The sequence below is a fragment of the Podarcis tiliguerta genome (assembly GCF_965153285.1).
Source record: "Podarcis tiliguerta genome assembly, chromosome: 14".
NCBI classification, from domain to species: domain Eukaryota; kingdom Metazoa; phylum Chordata; class Lepidosauria; order Squamata; family Lacertidae; genus Podarcis; species Podarcis tiliguerta.
The window spans coordinates 36,954,929-36,970,556 of NC_139547.1; the positions used below are offsets into that span (position 1 = coordinate 36,954,929).

Here is a 15,628-nt window from a genome sequence, read left to right on the forward strand (position 1 = left end):
TGAGGGAATGGAGAAAACCAGTGGGAGACAGTTCTCTCTGGATACGTGCTCTATAGGAAGGACAGAGAAGGTTATAAGAGAAGTGTTATGGCTCCATACATCAAACAGGAAATAGAGCTCAACAAGTTAGAAATCCCAAATGGGGCAGAATTACTGTGGCTTGTGTCTGCTGAGTAATTTAGTACTGGGGACTTACTATCACCCCTCCCTGACCAAAACGCCCACGGTGATATCGAGATTGAAAATGAGTGGTGTTGATATGAACAATGAAATCAAGGTGGCATCCACATCCAAAGAAAGAAGTGTGGTAGTAATGGGTGATTTCAATTGTCCTCATATAGACAAGGTCAATGCATATTCCAGTTCGAACAAACAGGTAATGTTTCTAGATACACCATGTCTCACTGAAGCAGAACCAACATGGCTTCTACAAAGGTAAATCCCATCTCACTAAGAGTTCTTTGAGAGTGTCAACAAGCATATAAATAGGGGTGATCACAGTAAACACTGTGTACCTAGACTTTCAAAAACCTGGAAATACCCCACCCCCCACCAGAGCATTTCCTACCGGCAGTGGCAGCCATGGAGAGGCAATGGGATCAGAAGCCAGGATGGCTTTTGTAATTCCAGGACTGTTCTTGGAAAATCAGGACACTTGGAGGGTATATAATATAGGCACCCCACTTACACATGATTGACTCTTGCGTGACCATGTATATACACAGTGCCGGAAAAATAAATATATTCAAAACAAGAAATTACAGGAGATAGTTGGAGAATCCTTGTGACTCACCCAAAGAGGATGTCAATGTGAGCAGAGGAAATCCCAGAGACCGGAGGTAGAGCAGGGCTTTGTTTAGGCTGCTCAGCCTCTCTGCCTAACAGCTGATGCATGTGGTAGCACAGCAGCAGCAGCAGTAGCAGCCACTTTTCCGCACATGCTCCAGCCAGCCCATGAACTTCAATTCTAGTTGTAAATATTTTTAGATACAGTATTTTTGGTCTGGATTGGAGAGAGAGTGGGAGAAAGACAGCAGCAGAGAGGGTGATTAAAAGGTGCTCCTCCCTTACACGATTTTTGTCTATGAGCGGGGGGGGGGGGCGCAGAACATAACCCACACATAAATGGGTGGGGCGAAAGACACTTAAAATCGTATGTAGTTTATTACCTCGTATGTAGTTTTCTGGGACGCGGGTGGCACTGTGGGTTAAACCACAGAGCCTAGGACTTGCCAATCAGAAGGTCGGTGGTTCAAATCCCCATGACGGGGTGAGCTCCTGTTGCTTGGTCCCTGCTCCTGCCAACCTAGCAGTTCGAAAGCACATCAAAGTGCAAGTAGATAAATAGGGAAGGTAAACAGCGTTTCTGTGTGCTGCTCTGGTTCACCAGAAGCAGCTTAGTCATGTTGGCCACATGACCCGGAAGCTGTACGCCGGCTCCCTTGGCCAATAAGGCAAGATGAGCGCTGCAACCCCAGAGTCGGCTACGACTAATGGTCAGGGGTCCCTTTACCTTTATGTAGTTTTCTACCAACTTTTCTCACTTGTAAAATCTATGAGCCCATGATTAGTAACTAGTCTTCATAGCTAGGGAAATTTTAAGAAACTGAATAGCTTCAAGTTATCTCTAGTGATAATGGGTTATAGCCGTGTTACCCAGTAAGCTGGTCCCATGTTGCCCTCTCTGTGTCTCCTTCCCAACACATGTCCCCTCCCCATATTGTTTCTCACAGTTGCACAACAAAATATAGAAGCTGAGACTAGGGCACTGGTGCCCAGGACCTGCAAATGAGTGAGACAGTTTACACTCCCAGCACATCACATCAGGGAATGGGATTGATTTAGTTGATAATTTAAGCAAAACTGGATTGTAGCTTCATTTGAATGATATTGAAATTGTTTGAGAAGTTAAGATGTAGCTGCTTTTACCTTACAGACCCATCCTGAAATGATGAAGTATGGGTTGCTGTTGACTCTACAACTCCCTGCTGCCTCTTTCTTTCACCACCACCACCCTCTTTTTTAAAATCCCTGTACAATGACTTGTTATGTAAAACACCAGTGTGTGTGTGTGTGTGTGTGTTTGTGTGTGTGTGAGAAAGAGAGAGAGAGAGATTCTTTAGTGTTGGAATCTGAGTCACATGGGGCTGTTTTATTCCCCCCTCTGCTAATCTCGTTTCTATAGAAACAAGATGGGGGGGGGGGACGACAAGCGGAGAAAGAAGAGAGAGAGAGAGAGAGAGAGAGAGAAGAGAATTAAGGTGATGGGAGAGGAAAATATGGGTGGCAAATGAAGAGGAAGGTCTTGTTTTGGTGGGTGGGGTTGAAATGCAGCCAGAATAGGCTGTTAGGGAAAACTGGCAGCCCCTGAATGGGAATTTTGGCCAGCAGTAGTTCAGTTTAGGTTATTGTCTATGATGGAACGTGTGCATGTGTGCATCTTGGAGAGAAGGTGTTTCAAAATATTTCCTGAAGTGAATTCATCATCCTGAGCAGGAGGCATCAGAAAAAGAACAAGCCCCAAGTATTTAGCAGGTGAGTGAGAAAGCAGCAGTACCGGTGGGGGACTTAGGGAGGAAAGCTAAAGTGACACCCATTCTAGCCATATTTTTGGCACTCTTTCCCTACTGATGGCGCAGCCAGCTGGCAAGGGGTCTCATTCCCCAGGATGTTGATTGGTTGATTCTCTTTCCCACCCCACTTCCAACCCACCAAAGCTCTGAGCACATTAGCTTAGGGATGAGGGACAGAATATTGTGATTTACCTGCAGTTTGTCTTACTATTTAGATATGTGCATGTATGATGCCACTCCTGGCCATCCAATTGTGTGACAGGGTTCTAGCTTAGATAAATTTACATTGTGTTTGTTTCTTGATAGGTTGATTTGAAGGGGGGATAGCATCTTTGCATTCAGTTAACTAATTTCCTGTACAAATCCTGAAGAACTTCAATTCACCCACCCAAAAGGCTTCTGATCCATATGGCTGCGTTTCAGCAACTTGATATTATTGCCTTCATCCATCTATGTCAGGAGTAACCAATGTGGTGCACTCCAGATGATGTTGGGCTACAACTCCCTCATTCCTGACTATTAGCCATGTTGACTGAAGCTGTTTGGAGTTGCAGTCCAACAACATCTGGAGAGCACTACAATGGCTACTCCTGATTTACATCTAGAAGCCATGGTAAGCAAGGTTCCACTGGGCTGGTGATGAATGAAGTCAGCAGCACCCTCAGCAATTTGTCTCTCAGTATTACTGCCATGCAGATTGCTAAGTGCTTTAGCTAGAGATGTATGTGCTGTAGGTACCCCTCATGCCTAAAAAGGACTATATTTTTTGAGTACAGGCAGTAGAGAGGTCCTTCAGAATTTGCTTGTTGCATGTGCACTTCTCAAAACTCCTTTATAAGTACATAAGCCCACCCTTGGGACTTATAGTCTACTTCAAGAATTACATTCATGCATCCTGATCCTTCCAGTTTTCATTGCATAAGCACACTGCAACTCCAGAGCTGTAGTGTTATGTGCAGAACGATGTCCATGTATAAGTATATGACAGTGGCTTACTTTGTGCATCTTTTACATACAGATGACTTAAGCTTACATGTAATAATGGCACAGATGAATGCATAACTTCATGGGCTAGTTGCTTGTGTGTCACCTTCCTGACACATAGCCTTTTTTTAGCCGATTCATGATTTATAGAGCAGCCTAATGATAGACCCTGGTATATCATTTGTAGGATTTTTTTATGTGTTCTTTCACCAGAGGAATGTGTTCAATTAGTGTGATTTTATTGTGAGTTTTGTGACTTTGGATTCCTTAGCTTCTGTTTTTTGTAATAAAAGGGGTTATCAGTCCTTACAGCTGTTTTGGTTGTGTGATGGATTTACGTGTTGTATAACTTTGGAAGTGAAGCAATACCAAGGTAGTAACTTAAATATAATGCACATATAAAAATTCCTGGAGTGGGAATATGGGAAGACATTGGCTTGTGGTTCCTTGGTGTTTGGGGATAACAACTCTGATTTCTTAGAGTGGAAGATTTCATTTTCCATTTGTGATATTGACTTCAGCTGGATAGAACTACAGGGTTCTCTGAAATAATAAATCTCTGTTCATCCTCATAAAACCAAAAGTGTTATAACTCTGGATATGAGAGATAATTTCCATTGCCTTCTACATATATAAATTAGGAGAATATTAGGTCCTATATGTTGTCTTGTTTTGAGAGATGAGCAAGTGGAAAAATAAATGCAGCATGATGAACCAGCCAAAGACAATATGATATTTAGGTAGGTTTGGTTAGACAGAGATTGCATCCTGCTCCATAATAATGCATGCCCTACTTCAGAAGTGATATTCTGAAGCACAGCCTTCTTGGTTGTGGTGCCTTGGCTCCTTTTACTTTTTAAGGTGTTATAGAAAAGCTGCTTTATTTTCTTTTGCTCCAAGTGAAACCTAGTTTTCTTAAAATAAAATTTCCGAGCTGCCACTGAATTTATTCTAAAGCAAAATTTAGGGCAATTAGGAGAATTCTGCTCAGGTGAAACAACTATAGTAATTACAAAGAAAGCTGAAGATAACTTTACTGAAATTAAGAAAATTTATCAGGGCTTCATATGTCTTTACTAATAGTTAGCTAGGGTAGGTGATGGTTGTTTTGACCCTGGGAAATGCAAAAATCATTATATCTTGGTTTGATTTCTGAGGATAGGGTTTTCACATTACACAAGATTCTTACTTCAGGCTGAATGAAAGGGGAACTAATTCTCATCTGAACTTCCTTCCTGAAAGAAGAGTCCTTTAAAAATGTTTATGCTTATAATGGCATACCTGCAAAAAAGGTGTGCCTGCATAGCTGCTACCTGAGCATGCACTGTACATCCATGGCAATATTTTGATGTATCTCAGGAGGACATTTCTGCCTAGGACTGTCTGTGCTCACAAGTAGTTAGGAAGCTTGACAAACTCGTTACATTTGACCTCATCAACCAACTTGTAGGACATTGTTCTAAAGTATTTTGTGCGTTTGTTTTGCTGAAAGGGTGTATCAGATACACATGAATGTTCCTTAAGAGATAACAATGCTACTTTCCCCATTTGATAGAGGCACATAACTGAATGTTTGTTCCAGAGCAACTTTAAGTCAGCCAGTTACCTGAATTCAGGGCTTGTGTATGCTTTGATTCTGTGGGAGCACTGAAAAAGCTGCACAATGTGGAACTGATTGTAGAATTTGGCTTTCTGAAAGTTAGGCTTTTGTTTTAAAGCAGTGTGGGGCTTTCTAGTCCTTAAGGTTTGGTACAGAATGCATGAGCAATGCATGGTGAAATGTCGGAAGCTGGAGGAACTACTGAACGATATTTCCAGTGGCCAGGAGTGTAAATTCACTGCCTTGTATTGCCCCTTTCTGCTATCTGTGACTCGCAGAAGCAGAATAAATAATCTGAAGCAAGTGAAATGTCAGTTACAGTGTAAGGTTACTGAAACTATACAAAACTCTTTGTAAATAAATGGCCACAGCTTACTAACAGGCCCTCCTCAGTATAACTTTAAAGGTAGCATGGTTTGAATGCACATGATGTAGCTGAGCTAAGGAGATCTGTGTTTTATGTATTTTTTATCGGTTCAGTCCTTAAAATTTGTAGCTCATTCTTCCTCCCAAAGGAGTCCAGGGTAGCACACAATAAAACAGCCCAAGAACACACATTTTTAAAAACAAAACAAAATTAGGAAAAACAAGCTGAGCTTGAACCCTGGCAAGATGGAGGCATTGTGAGTGAGAAGCTGTATTGTCTGAGAAATTGGTCAGTTGCCTATCCTGGATGTGGTTGCACTCCTTCTGAATGAGCAAGTTTGTAGTCTGAGGGTACTTCTAGATTCAGCTGTCACTGAAGGCTCGGGTAGTGAGAGCATTTTAACAACTGTGACTGGTTTGACAGCTATGGCCATTCCTGGATAGGGGGAGCCTTGTCACAACAGTTGAGGCACTGGTTGCTTCAAGACTGGAATACTGCAATGGTCTCTATGTGGGGCTTCCTTCGTGCTTGAACTAGAAACTGCAGTTAGTGCAGAATGCTGCAGCATGCTTGCTGACAGGAGTGAGGCCTTGTCACCATAACACCTGCGCTTAGAGATCTGCACTGGTTGCTGATTAGCTACCAGGCCAGGTTCAGGGTGTTACTATTAGCATATAAAGCACTTACCAACTTGAGACTCGTGTATCTATGAGATCATCTTACCCCACATGTGCCCACTCAACCGCTTCCATTGGCAGAATTGGCACTACAAGAGGTGCCACATAATACACGTTTTGCATTTATATGAACCCAGTAATTTAGTGTGACAGCACTTACACTTTGGAACTCCTTGCCTATTGATATAAAGCAGGCACCGTCACTGTACTCTTCTCGCCTCCTAAAAACATTCGTGTTTAAATAAGTCTACCCAGATGAAAACTGAGGTAATTTTTATCTGTTTTAGTATTTTAATTTGTACATGCTTCTAAGTATGGGCATAACTTTTTCTTGATTTTATTGGTTTACCTTTTTGAAATCTTTTTTGAGGTTTTTAACAATCAAGCAGTTTATTTTTAAGAAATAAATAAATAATAAAACAAAAACAATTAAATATTCTCATAGGTAATAAGTTTAAGGTTACTTGGGACAGTATATTTCAGCGATCAAATGCCTGGGTGAACAGGAATGTTTTAAAATTCATTCTGAATGTTAACAAAGGGGGAGAGAAGCACATGTTGCCGGGAAGGGTATTCCATAAATAGGGAACTGCCATAAAAAAAGACTTGTGCAGCACCAAGGGCTTATCCAGACTTCTGGTTCTCCCTCTGCTTTCCCCCAAGGAAACCTGATCTTTGCCAGTGAATTGGAGCAAATATGGATTGGGTTTTCCATGGATTGATGTTTGCTCTGACTCCGCACTAAAGAGTGGGTTTTCCTAGGGAAAGTGGCAGGACAAATAGAAAAACACTCAGACCTCGGCCTAGAAAGCAATGGCAAACTGAAAACCGCCTGGACCCATGCTTTCTAGGCATGAGACAAGTGGAAATATGGATGAGCACCAACTGTGCAGCGCCCAGTGGCAGTACCAACACATGGTCCCATCAGGATACCCCACTCATCAATCGAGGAATTGCATTCTGCCCTAACTGCAACTTTTAGACTGTCTTCAGGTGCAACCCCATGTAGAGCACATTGCAGTAGTCTGTGCTGGAGGTCACTGGTGCATGATATTGTAAGTTTCTGCAAATTCTCTGTACACTGTTTTCAGTTCCATGGAACAAATGCAGCAGTAAAATAAATATGTAAAGGATCACAGAATCACAGAATTGTAAGTGGCAAGGGACGCACTTAAAAGGTACCTAGTCCATAACTTGTGCTCTTAATTAAAAGCCAGTATTCCAAAGCTCCTGAAACAAACAAGTGAATACTGTTTGCCAAAATGTCTTGCTATTAAAAGATGTACTTTGTGCTGCTAAATGCTAAGGCTAGGTGAAATTCCCCACCCAACCCCCACACTTGTTTGGCTCAGCATTACAAAATATGTTTCTTTAGTAAGCTCTGTTTAAATCAGTGCAACTTACTTCCACAATGTAAATATTATAACATCAGGGTAGTTTTGTGGAACTATGAATAATTAGTGTTTTGAAGTTGGCATAACGCTGGTACAAAGATGTTTCTTTGTCTCTATTTCCTATTTTTCTGTTCACAAATAAAGGTTTGAAGAATACTTGGAACAAAGGAAATTGACTTCTTTTTAAATGGAGAATAACTACTTTTTGGCTTTCATCTAACTGTGGTTTACTTCATCATTTTGAATGCTTCGCTTACACATTTCCTGTTGTAAGGATGTACTAGTATAGTGGTACCTTGGTTCTTGAACAGAATCCATTTCAGAAGCCTGTTCAGCTTCTGAAATTTTCGAAAACCGAGGGGCTGCTTCCCATTAGTTGCACTCAGTGGAAGCCATGCCGCACGTTTGGGTTCCGAAAAATGTTTGAATACAGAAGCATTTACTTCTGGGTTTTTAGCGCTCAGAAACTGAAACGTACAATAACGGAGGTGTTCGGGAACCGAGGTACCACTGTACTTTAATAACCCTTGACCTTAGGAAGGACTGATATCAGTCTGCTTCAGTTTGATTTGCTCCTAAAGAAGAGCAAATATTTGGGAGCATGTTGAGCATCTTTACCTTCGGCAGTCTTGCCACAGAAACCTATGCAAAGCTACATAAGAATTTATACCAGGTGAGATTTTTTGCTTATCTTATCCACTGTTGTCTGCTCTAACTGCCAACTGATCTCCAAATTCTCAGGCAAAGGGACTTTCCTATCAACTACTATATCTGTTTTACTGGAGATACTATGGATTGAAACTGGGACCTACTGCATGTAGAATGCATACACATGCTGCACCACTAAGCGATGTTACCTCCTCTTTCTGTATGAAGCTGCACAATACCAGGGCAGACAGTCCACCTGTCCCAGCGCTGTTTACTCTTACAGCAGTTTTCTAGGGTCTCACACCATAGGTCTTTCGCATCCCAACCCTTTTAAATGGAGTCTAGGGATTTGGTTTGCATTTAGCGGTGACTCTATCAAATTACACACTTTCCAAAACAATATGAGAAATGAAACCCAGCTATCTCTTTGGAATTTGAACTAATCTGAATTTTCCAATGAAGTTATCCAACTAAATGGTTACAAAACAACAACAACAACAACAACACATTTGCAGGTGTAGTGAAGCTCTGTGTGGAGCAGCAAGTGGTGAATAACAACAAAAGCCACTAATTTGGGCATGGATCCCTTAATCACCCAGCCTGCCTACTGGGTGATCTGTTGTTAGCTGACAGATGGGGATTGGCTGATGTTGGGGTCCCCCATGGCATGAACCACTTCTTGTGGTACCCATTAGGCCATTAATAGAGGGCTCTGTGGCCTGTTAGCCTGACTAGGTTTCCGGATAGAAAGTGCTGCCCAGCAGAATCCTTTAAGTGGAACCTCCTATTGGATGGGGCTGGGTGCCCCTTCCTCGTAAGAATCCAGCCAGATGCTCCAATATGCCATCCTCCAGGGAGCCCAGTGCAGCTGCTGATTGGCTCCCTGAAGTCTCCATGTCCTTTGGCCTCCTACACAGCTGCAAAGCACACAAAGCATTTCACAGCTGTGCAGGAGACCTAAGATGCCAATTGCTCCTCTCTCCCCTGCTGCACCAGGTCACAAAATGGGCCTCCCTGATAAATTAGGGAATGTAAGAATGTTGGGGGGAAATATGTATAAAAATAAAAATATATTTGGTGAAATTGCTTGCAAATATGTGTACATTATTCAAAAGGTGTACAAAAATGTGTTTATTAGGAGAAATTGGCATTAAATTGTAGGTTGTTTTTTATGAGGGTTTTTTAAAAAAAAATTCAGGTTGCTGCAGAATTGTGGAGAATTGAATTTAAGGCTAGAAAAATGAGAAACTAAGAGAATAGATTGACATATCTTTGCATCCCTAATTGAGACACCACATTTGAACCTGGAACTTACTCCATTCTCAGCACGTGCTCTATCACAGACATATGAACCATCCTCATTGACATTACAATATAACAAACTAATAATAATATCCTTCACCCTTATTTTTAGAAATAATTCCCACCCCCTGCTCAGCATACTAAGTGTTCTCTAGGGCATTGTTAAGAAGGACGCAGCTGTAAGCTGTGATGTGAGGAGCCACTTTTATATGGAAAGGAACCAAAATATTGTGTGTGTAGAAAAGACTGGTTGGGTTTTATAATGCATTGTTTTTCACACTATGTTTTCACTATTGCAGGTGCTGTACATTGTTAATTCAGTACAAGTTTTCTAAAGAAATCACATACACAGTAGGCTGCACAGCCAGCATTAACTGGGCAAACTAGACACAAATTGCTTTTAAATTACAATTGGCTTTAAAGTCCATCCTGTATTGGACCCCTTCAGAAAAAAACAAACAAAGTAGTACTAAAGTCCCAACTGCATGATGACTGCAGAAATCTGCTTACTGTACTTTGAATCCTTACTTGAACACCCTGTGTGTTTCTGAGTGATGATAAATTCCAGAATTTTGACTTATGATATAGGGTGATAGTTTGTAGGGGTCTAACTGCAAAATCAGCAAATACAAACATTAAGCAAATAAATAAACTGAATAGCAGATGAGGAAAAGATGTGGTTATCCCATTCATCCTGGATGCACTATTATTACACTTCACAATATATAAACTAGAATCTCTTTGCAGTGTAAATGATCTGCATTATCACATATCTACATGCTGTTAATTCCATGTTAAGCCCTTGAAAGACAAAGACATTTCTAAAGCCTGTTTTTAGGAAGCCATGTTATTTGTTCTTGAAAGTTACTGCTTCCTATTAGGATTAGGACCTTGAAGGATATTCTCAGTAGGAATATCCTTGAAGTAAAGACTTACTCCACAGAAACCTAAATATGCTCTCTACTGCAGACCCAACAGTGAGTTTGTTCCTAAAATAAACTCCCATACATCTCAAGAGTCCCAATCCTTGTATCCTAGAGAGGAGAGCCCCCAACAGTGGCAGACTTCGGGCTTTAAAATTTCAGCGGCATCCTGTGCAATACCAAAATTCAGCACACACACCCCACCTCTCTCCTTCTGTTGTTCATCACTGTTGTAGTATCCCCTGCAGCGCCCTCTTGGTGCCCAGTGCAGGTCAGCCAATAGGAACGCCCCCCCCCCAAGTCCACCTAGATAGTTCAGTTGGTTAGAGTAAGGTGTTGATAACCTTCACAAATTATTGGAGAGCCAGCAGAGGCAAACTGGGTTTCTCCATTTTGCCAGAAGAGCTGATCAAGAAGTGTATATTGAGCGCCACGTAAGAAAAGAGTACATTTGTCTTTGATAACTCTGATAAGTTCATCTCCTTGGTAATAAAGTAAAATTATTATTCTTACTGAATATGCTCACTAATTTGTGGGATCTGTGTTTAAATATTGGTTACTTAAGTAAGTCTTGAATTAGACTGAGCTCACTGCTGTATATTCTACTAGATTTCAGCAAGCACCACTTTAGTATTCACAAGCACAGATAAAAAATTTGAACAGAGGAATAACTTCTATAAGAGCCATTTCTGTGGCCCAAGCCATAAAGGACCGAATGACCATAGAAAATAATAATTCTATGTTCCTGAGAGGTATAGCAAAATTCTGCTTGTGGATGTCATTCTCTTGGATCAAGTTGTTCTTGTTCATTATTGCATTGCCTCTGGACTCATCAGAACCAGGAAGCAGTGACCATAAAGAATAATAACTTGCCATGGAATCAGTGGTAGCATGGTTTACCAGTGCCCAGGGCACACGCTGTGCTGGGAAGGTGGGGTGCGGAGGGTGAATGGAGCTCACAGTACCAGCCCAGCCCTTGCTGCCGCTGCTGGAGCAACCACCTACCAGAGTCAAGTGAGGCTGTGTTGCGCCTCCTGCCTGCCCATGCAGAGGGGAGCCCAGCTGGCTAACGGGGCACTTGGTGGATGACTCCCCCAACACCAGACAAAACTGCTTTGTTTGTATTCAAGATTGTTAGAAAATTTAGATATGGCATTCATTTGTTGGAGGCAGACCAAGTCAGGCCCAGTGACTGTAGTGTCTGTGGTCCAGGTGAAACATAACACTTATATAACCATATATTCGCTGTTCAACTGCAGATTTCTTTGGTTTGCACTAGATCCAAAGACAGCAGATAAGGAGGAGACAAACAGACCAGCATCACTGTTTTTTCTCATTAACACACTTTTCAGTGCAAACACAAAATAATAAAGCAGCACCTGATGTGCCATAGACTTTGGAGAGGCAGAGGAGCAGATTTGGAGCTAATAATGAATAGTGTATATGCATGCCAAGCTACTTAATGAGCTATGCTTAACTTCCAGATTAAGGTCACTAGTGTCACTAGCAACACATTTAGGTGTACCTACTACATAAATAGGTGTACCTACTACATAAATAATGATTCAGATTTTTTCTAAGGAAATTTTAAGCCAAGGAAATCTGATTGAAGTTTCATACAATATTTGCTTCACAGCCTTTGTAGTATATAGTCATTTGGCTCCCGGAACAAATTTACCTGCTTTTGCGAAGAAAAATCAAAGTAATGCTCTTATTATATGCTCTGCTATGACCTTTGATGATTTGCCCTGCATAGCCCAGTTGGTAGAGTCATGAAACTAGATCCTGAGATGACTGTAGGCATAATCTTATTTTAATCTGTGGCTATCCATGGCCATAGAATACTTGGTCTACCTTTTTGAAAGCACCGTTTTGCATAGTTAATAGTTATAATTTTCTCCTATGCTAACCTGCCAGTCCAATGAGCTATGCCGCAAGTCATAACCAGGTTTGCAAGATTAAGATGGACTCATTTGCATATAACAGGAAGTTAACTTTAGCAGTGTTTAGTTTAAGAGGATGAAAATATATTGAGGCCAAATATTTGGGAAGATGAGCAAAGTATAAATTAAATAAAGTGGGTGCAAGTACATATCTTTGACTTGTTCCATGTGTGGAAGAAAGTACTACAAATAGATTACCACTGTTACTACAACACAGGCAATTACCCACTTACATGGGAGTTACATTCTGGGGGCCTTGTGTGCATAAAGAAAAAGTGCATAAGTGAGGAGAAGCCTCTAAAACTAGGGTGATTTAAGAGGCACCAGAAGTACCTTTTTCTTTCATACCTTTGCATCTAGATTGCCAGAAAGGGCAGGGAACAGTGTGTCCAAGCCCACTGCAATACAGCTTTGCACCCAACAGCTGTTGAATGGGGTTGTGTGGCAGCAGTGAGAGCTCCTGCACACCATTTTGGAATCCACAATTTCCTTTTTTAAAAAGCCTTTTAAACCTTTATTTATGGAATTTGGTTCATTGACATCCCCTTTAGGCTCTGGGAAGGGTCTCCTTGCGAGCCACGAAGACTTTCCAGCTCTCCCACCATTTCCAGGTTTGAATTGAATTATTTATTTATTTCCCAGTACTACACATATCTGCGATCACACGAGTTGATCACACTTTAAGTGAGGGTATGTCTGTATAGTTACAGCGCGGGTGGCGCTGTGGGTAAAACCTCAGCGGCTAGGACTTGCCGATCGCATGGTCGGCGGTTCGAATCCCCGCGGCGGGTGCGCTCCCGTTGTTCGGTCCCAGCGCCTGCCAACCTAGCAGTTCGAAAGCACCCCCGGGTGCAAGTAGATAAATAGGGACCGCTTACCAGCGGGAAGGTAAACGGCGTTCCGTGTGCTGCGCTGGCTCGCCAGATGCAGCTTGTCACGCTGGCCACGTGACCTGGAAGTGTCTGCGGACAGCGCTGGCTCCCGGCCTCTAGAGTGAGATGAGCGCACAACCCTAGAGTCTGGCAAGACTGGCCCGTATGGGCAGGGTACCTTTACCTTTACCTTTTACGTCTGTATAGTTAGGTTGATGTGCTTTGATATAAGCTTGGATCAACAGCAACTGTCTCTTAAACATAGTAGTCTAATTCAGTTTGCTCTATAATCTCTGGCAGTAAATAAGGCCAAAGGTTGCTTTTAAATCAGTGCAGGCTGTCTTCCTTTGGTTTTGTTTTATTACTCTGCCAAGTATAACAGTACTAGGCAGTGATCTTGTTTAGAGTGACCTGATGTAAACACCATCTACTTTCACCCAAAGTTATTACGGTCACTAATGCAGGCATTATGTTTTATTGCATGGAAAGCTGGCACAAACGTTTCCTGTAATAGATCTTAAACACACAGGGCAGTAATTATCAGGGTCCTCTTTGGGGTGTCTGGATTCACCTTGTAAACTTCAGACTATAGTTTTCAGATCACTATGAGAAATTATGTTGTACTAGATGGGCCATTGACCTGATCCAACAGGCTCTTATGCTGGCAGCGATACCTTTTCCAAAGAACAGTTCCTCAGGAGATCACAGATAGATGTGACTGATCACAGAACATCATGTGCTGCCAGATAACCTACCTTCTTTCCTGATGTACTGAATGGCTGTTAAACAGAATAAAGGGTAAATGTGTGTGTGGTTAATGAATAGAAATTACAGTGAAATTTTACCTACCTGTGCAGTGTGTGAAATGGCTGGCTTATTGAAAGCAGTTTTTCATCTAAGCCTTTAAACCATATCACTTGGGTATCTCCCCATTGCTCTGTTCAGAATCTGAATGTAGAAACAGCCTGCGAGGTAATAGTTTGGTTTTACTGAGACCTAGTTAATTGAAATATGACTCATTACCACCTGAGCTTTGACTTGGAATTGCAGGGGAGAAATTTAATGACAGAGATAGCTTTTGAGCTGTGGGTTCTGTTTTGCAGGCTTTAATGAGATACGTAATTGTTCCTAATCAGATATCTTTCCCACCAGTATTTGCTTTAGAACTGTTTCATTTCCCCCCATAAAAAAGGCAATCACCCATTCCTTCCATCAAAGTAAAAATAAATAAATGATTATTTCTAAAGAATGATATTAAAAAGCCCAAGCCTATTCTTTCTCAGTGGTAATATTTAGACATTTGGCTTCTTCCTCCAAAAAACTGCCTTCACTCTGTCATGAAGAACAGCAAATTTATAAACTGAAAAATATATCAATAACCAGAGTTAATGAATTGAAGATGCCAATGTTTAAAAACATATCTGAATAATAGCTAGCTATTTGAGGTTTATTCCAGTATTGTAAAGAGAGAGACAGTGGGGCTGCTTTTCTGGGAAATGTTTCTGAGGTAATTTGCTTGGTTAAAGTAAGTCACAAAAATGTATTGGCTTAGATATATACGTAACACACATGCAAATACCAATATGGCTGCATACACGGAGGACCACGAAGTTGCTGTTTTTGTTTTACTAACCTTTAGCAATTTCTTTGCTGACTCCCTCACCTTCATTCTGAATATCCCTTAAATCGGTGACTTCAAAACTTTCAACCTGTGCTTTAAGACTGAAAGATGCCACCAGACTCCTTAATAAAAATGTCTTGCCGCCTTTAAAAAAATGCTTTACTTGCCTAGTTAAAATATGCAGTTTTCAACATTTTTTTTGTTTATAGTAATTATACCCCACCCTTTAGCCAAAAAGGGTCTCAGAGCAGATTTCAAATAGCTTTCGAACCAGCATTCAAATAGCTATTGTTGAATTGTTTCTCCACTTTGAAACAGTATTCCATGCAAGTGTAGAAGAAAGCCACACTTTACACTTATTTGATGGAAGCCTAGCTATGTGAGTAAATCAGGCTTGTTTTACATGCAATGAACCACCTATAGTAGTAGGTGGTCCTGTGAATTCATTGCTCTGCTCCTTCCTTTTCTAAGATTCCGCCACCTACCATTCCATCTTGGCCTCTTGCTCCTGCCATTCCCTTTGGTTACTGTCATGCTATGATGAAGTTAACACCTCTCCTTTCCCCCTTCCCCAGGTCTGAGGGCAGCCTTTCTAAGTTCACACACCGGTTATCAATTAAACAGAAGCAGGAGAAGAGAAGGAAAGCTGAGTATGCCTCGGCTGAGCTGTCTGCCTTCCGTCCCAGGTCTCTGAGCATTGAATGGTAAGAGATGCAGTGTTGGG

The 15,628-nt window shown here is 41.5% G+C and overlaps 1 protein-coding gene across 10 annotated transcripts in view; it reads left to right on the forward strand.

Moving 5' to 3' along the window:
- The window catches only part of LOC310663962 (ankyrin repeat and fibronectin type-III domain-containing protein 1-like), a 328,708-nt gene that overhangs the window by 245,131 nt on the left and 67,949 nt on the right, over positions 1–15,628 (forward strand). For 5 of the 10 annotated variants that reach the window (XM_083412404.1, XM_083412405.1, XM_083412400.1 and 2 more), the window contains one exon: positions 15,480–15,608. The exons of 2 other annotated variants lie outside the window; for them this stretch is intronic. In XM_083412404.1, coding sequence (XP_083268530.1) covers positions 15,480–15,608 — 129 coding nt within the window. Of the gene's footprint in view, positions 1–2,215; positions 2,536–15,479; positions 15,609–15,628 lie in introns of those variants that run through there. 3 more of the 10 variants (XM_083412408.1, XM_083412409.1, XM_083412401.1) reach the window with 3 other exon arrangements.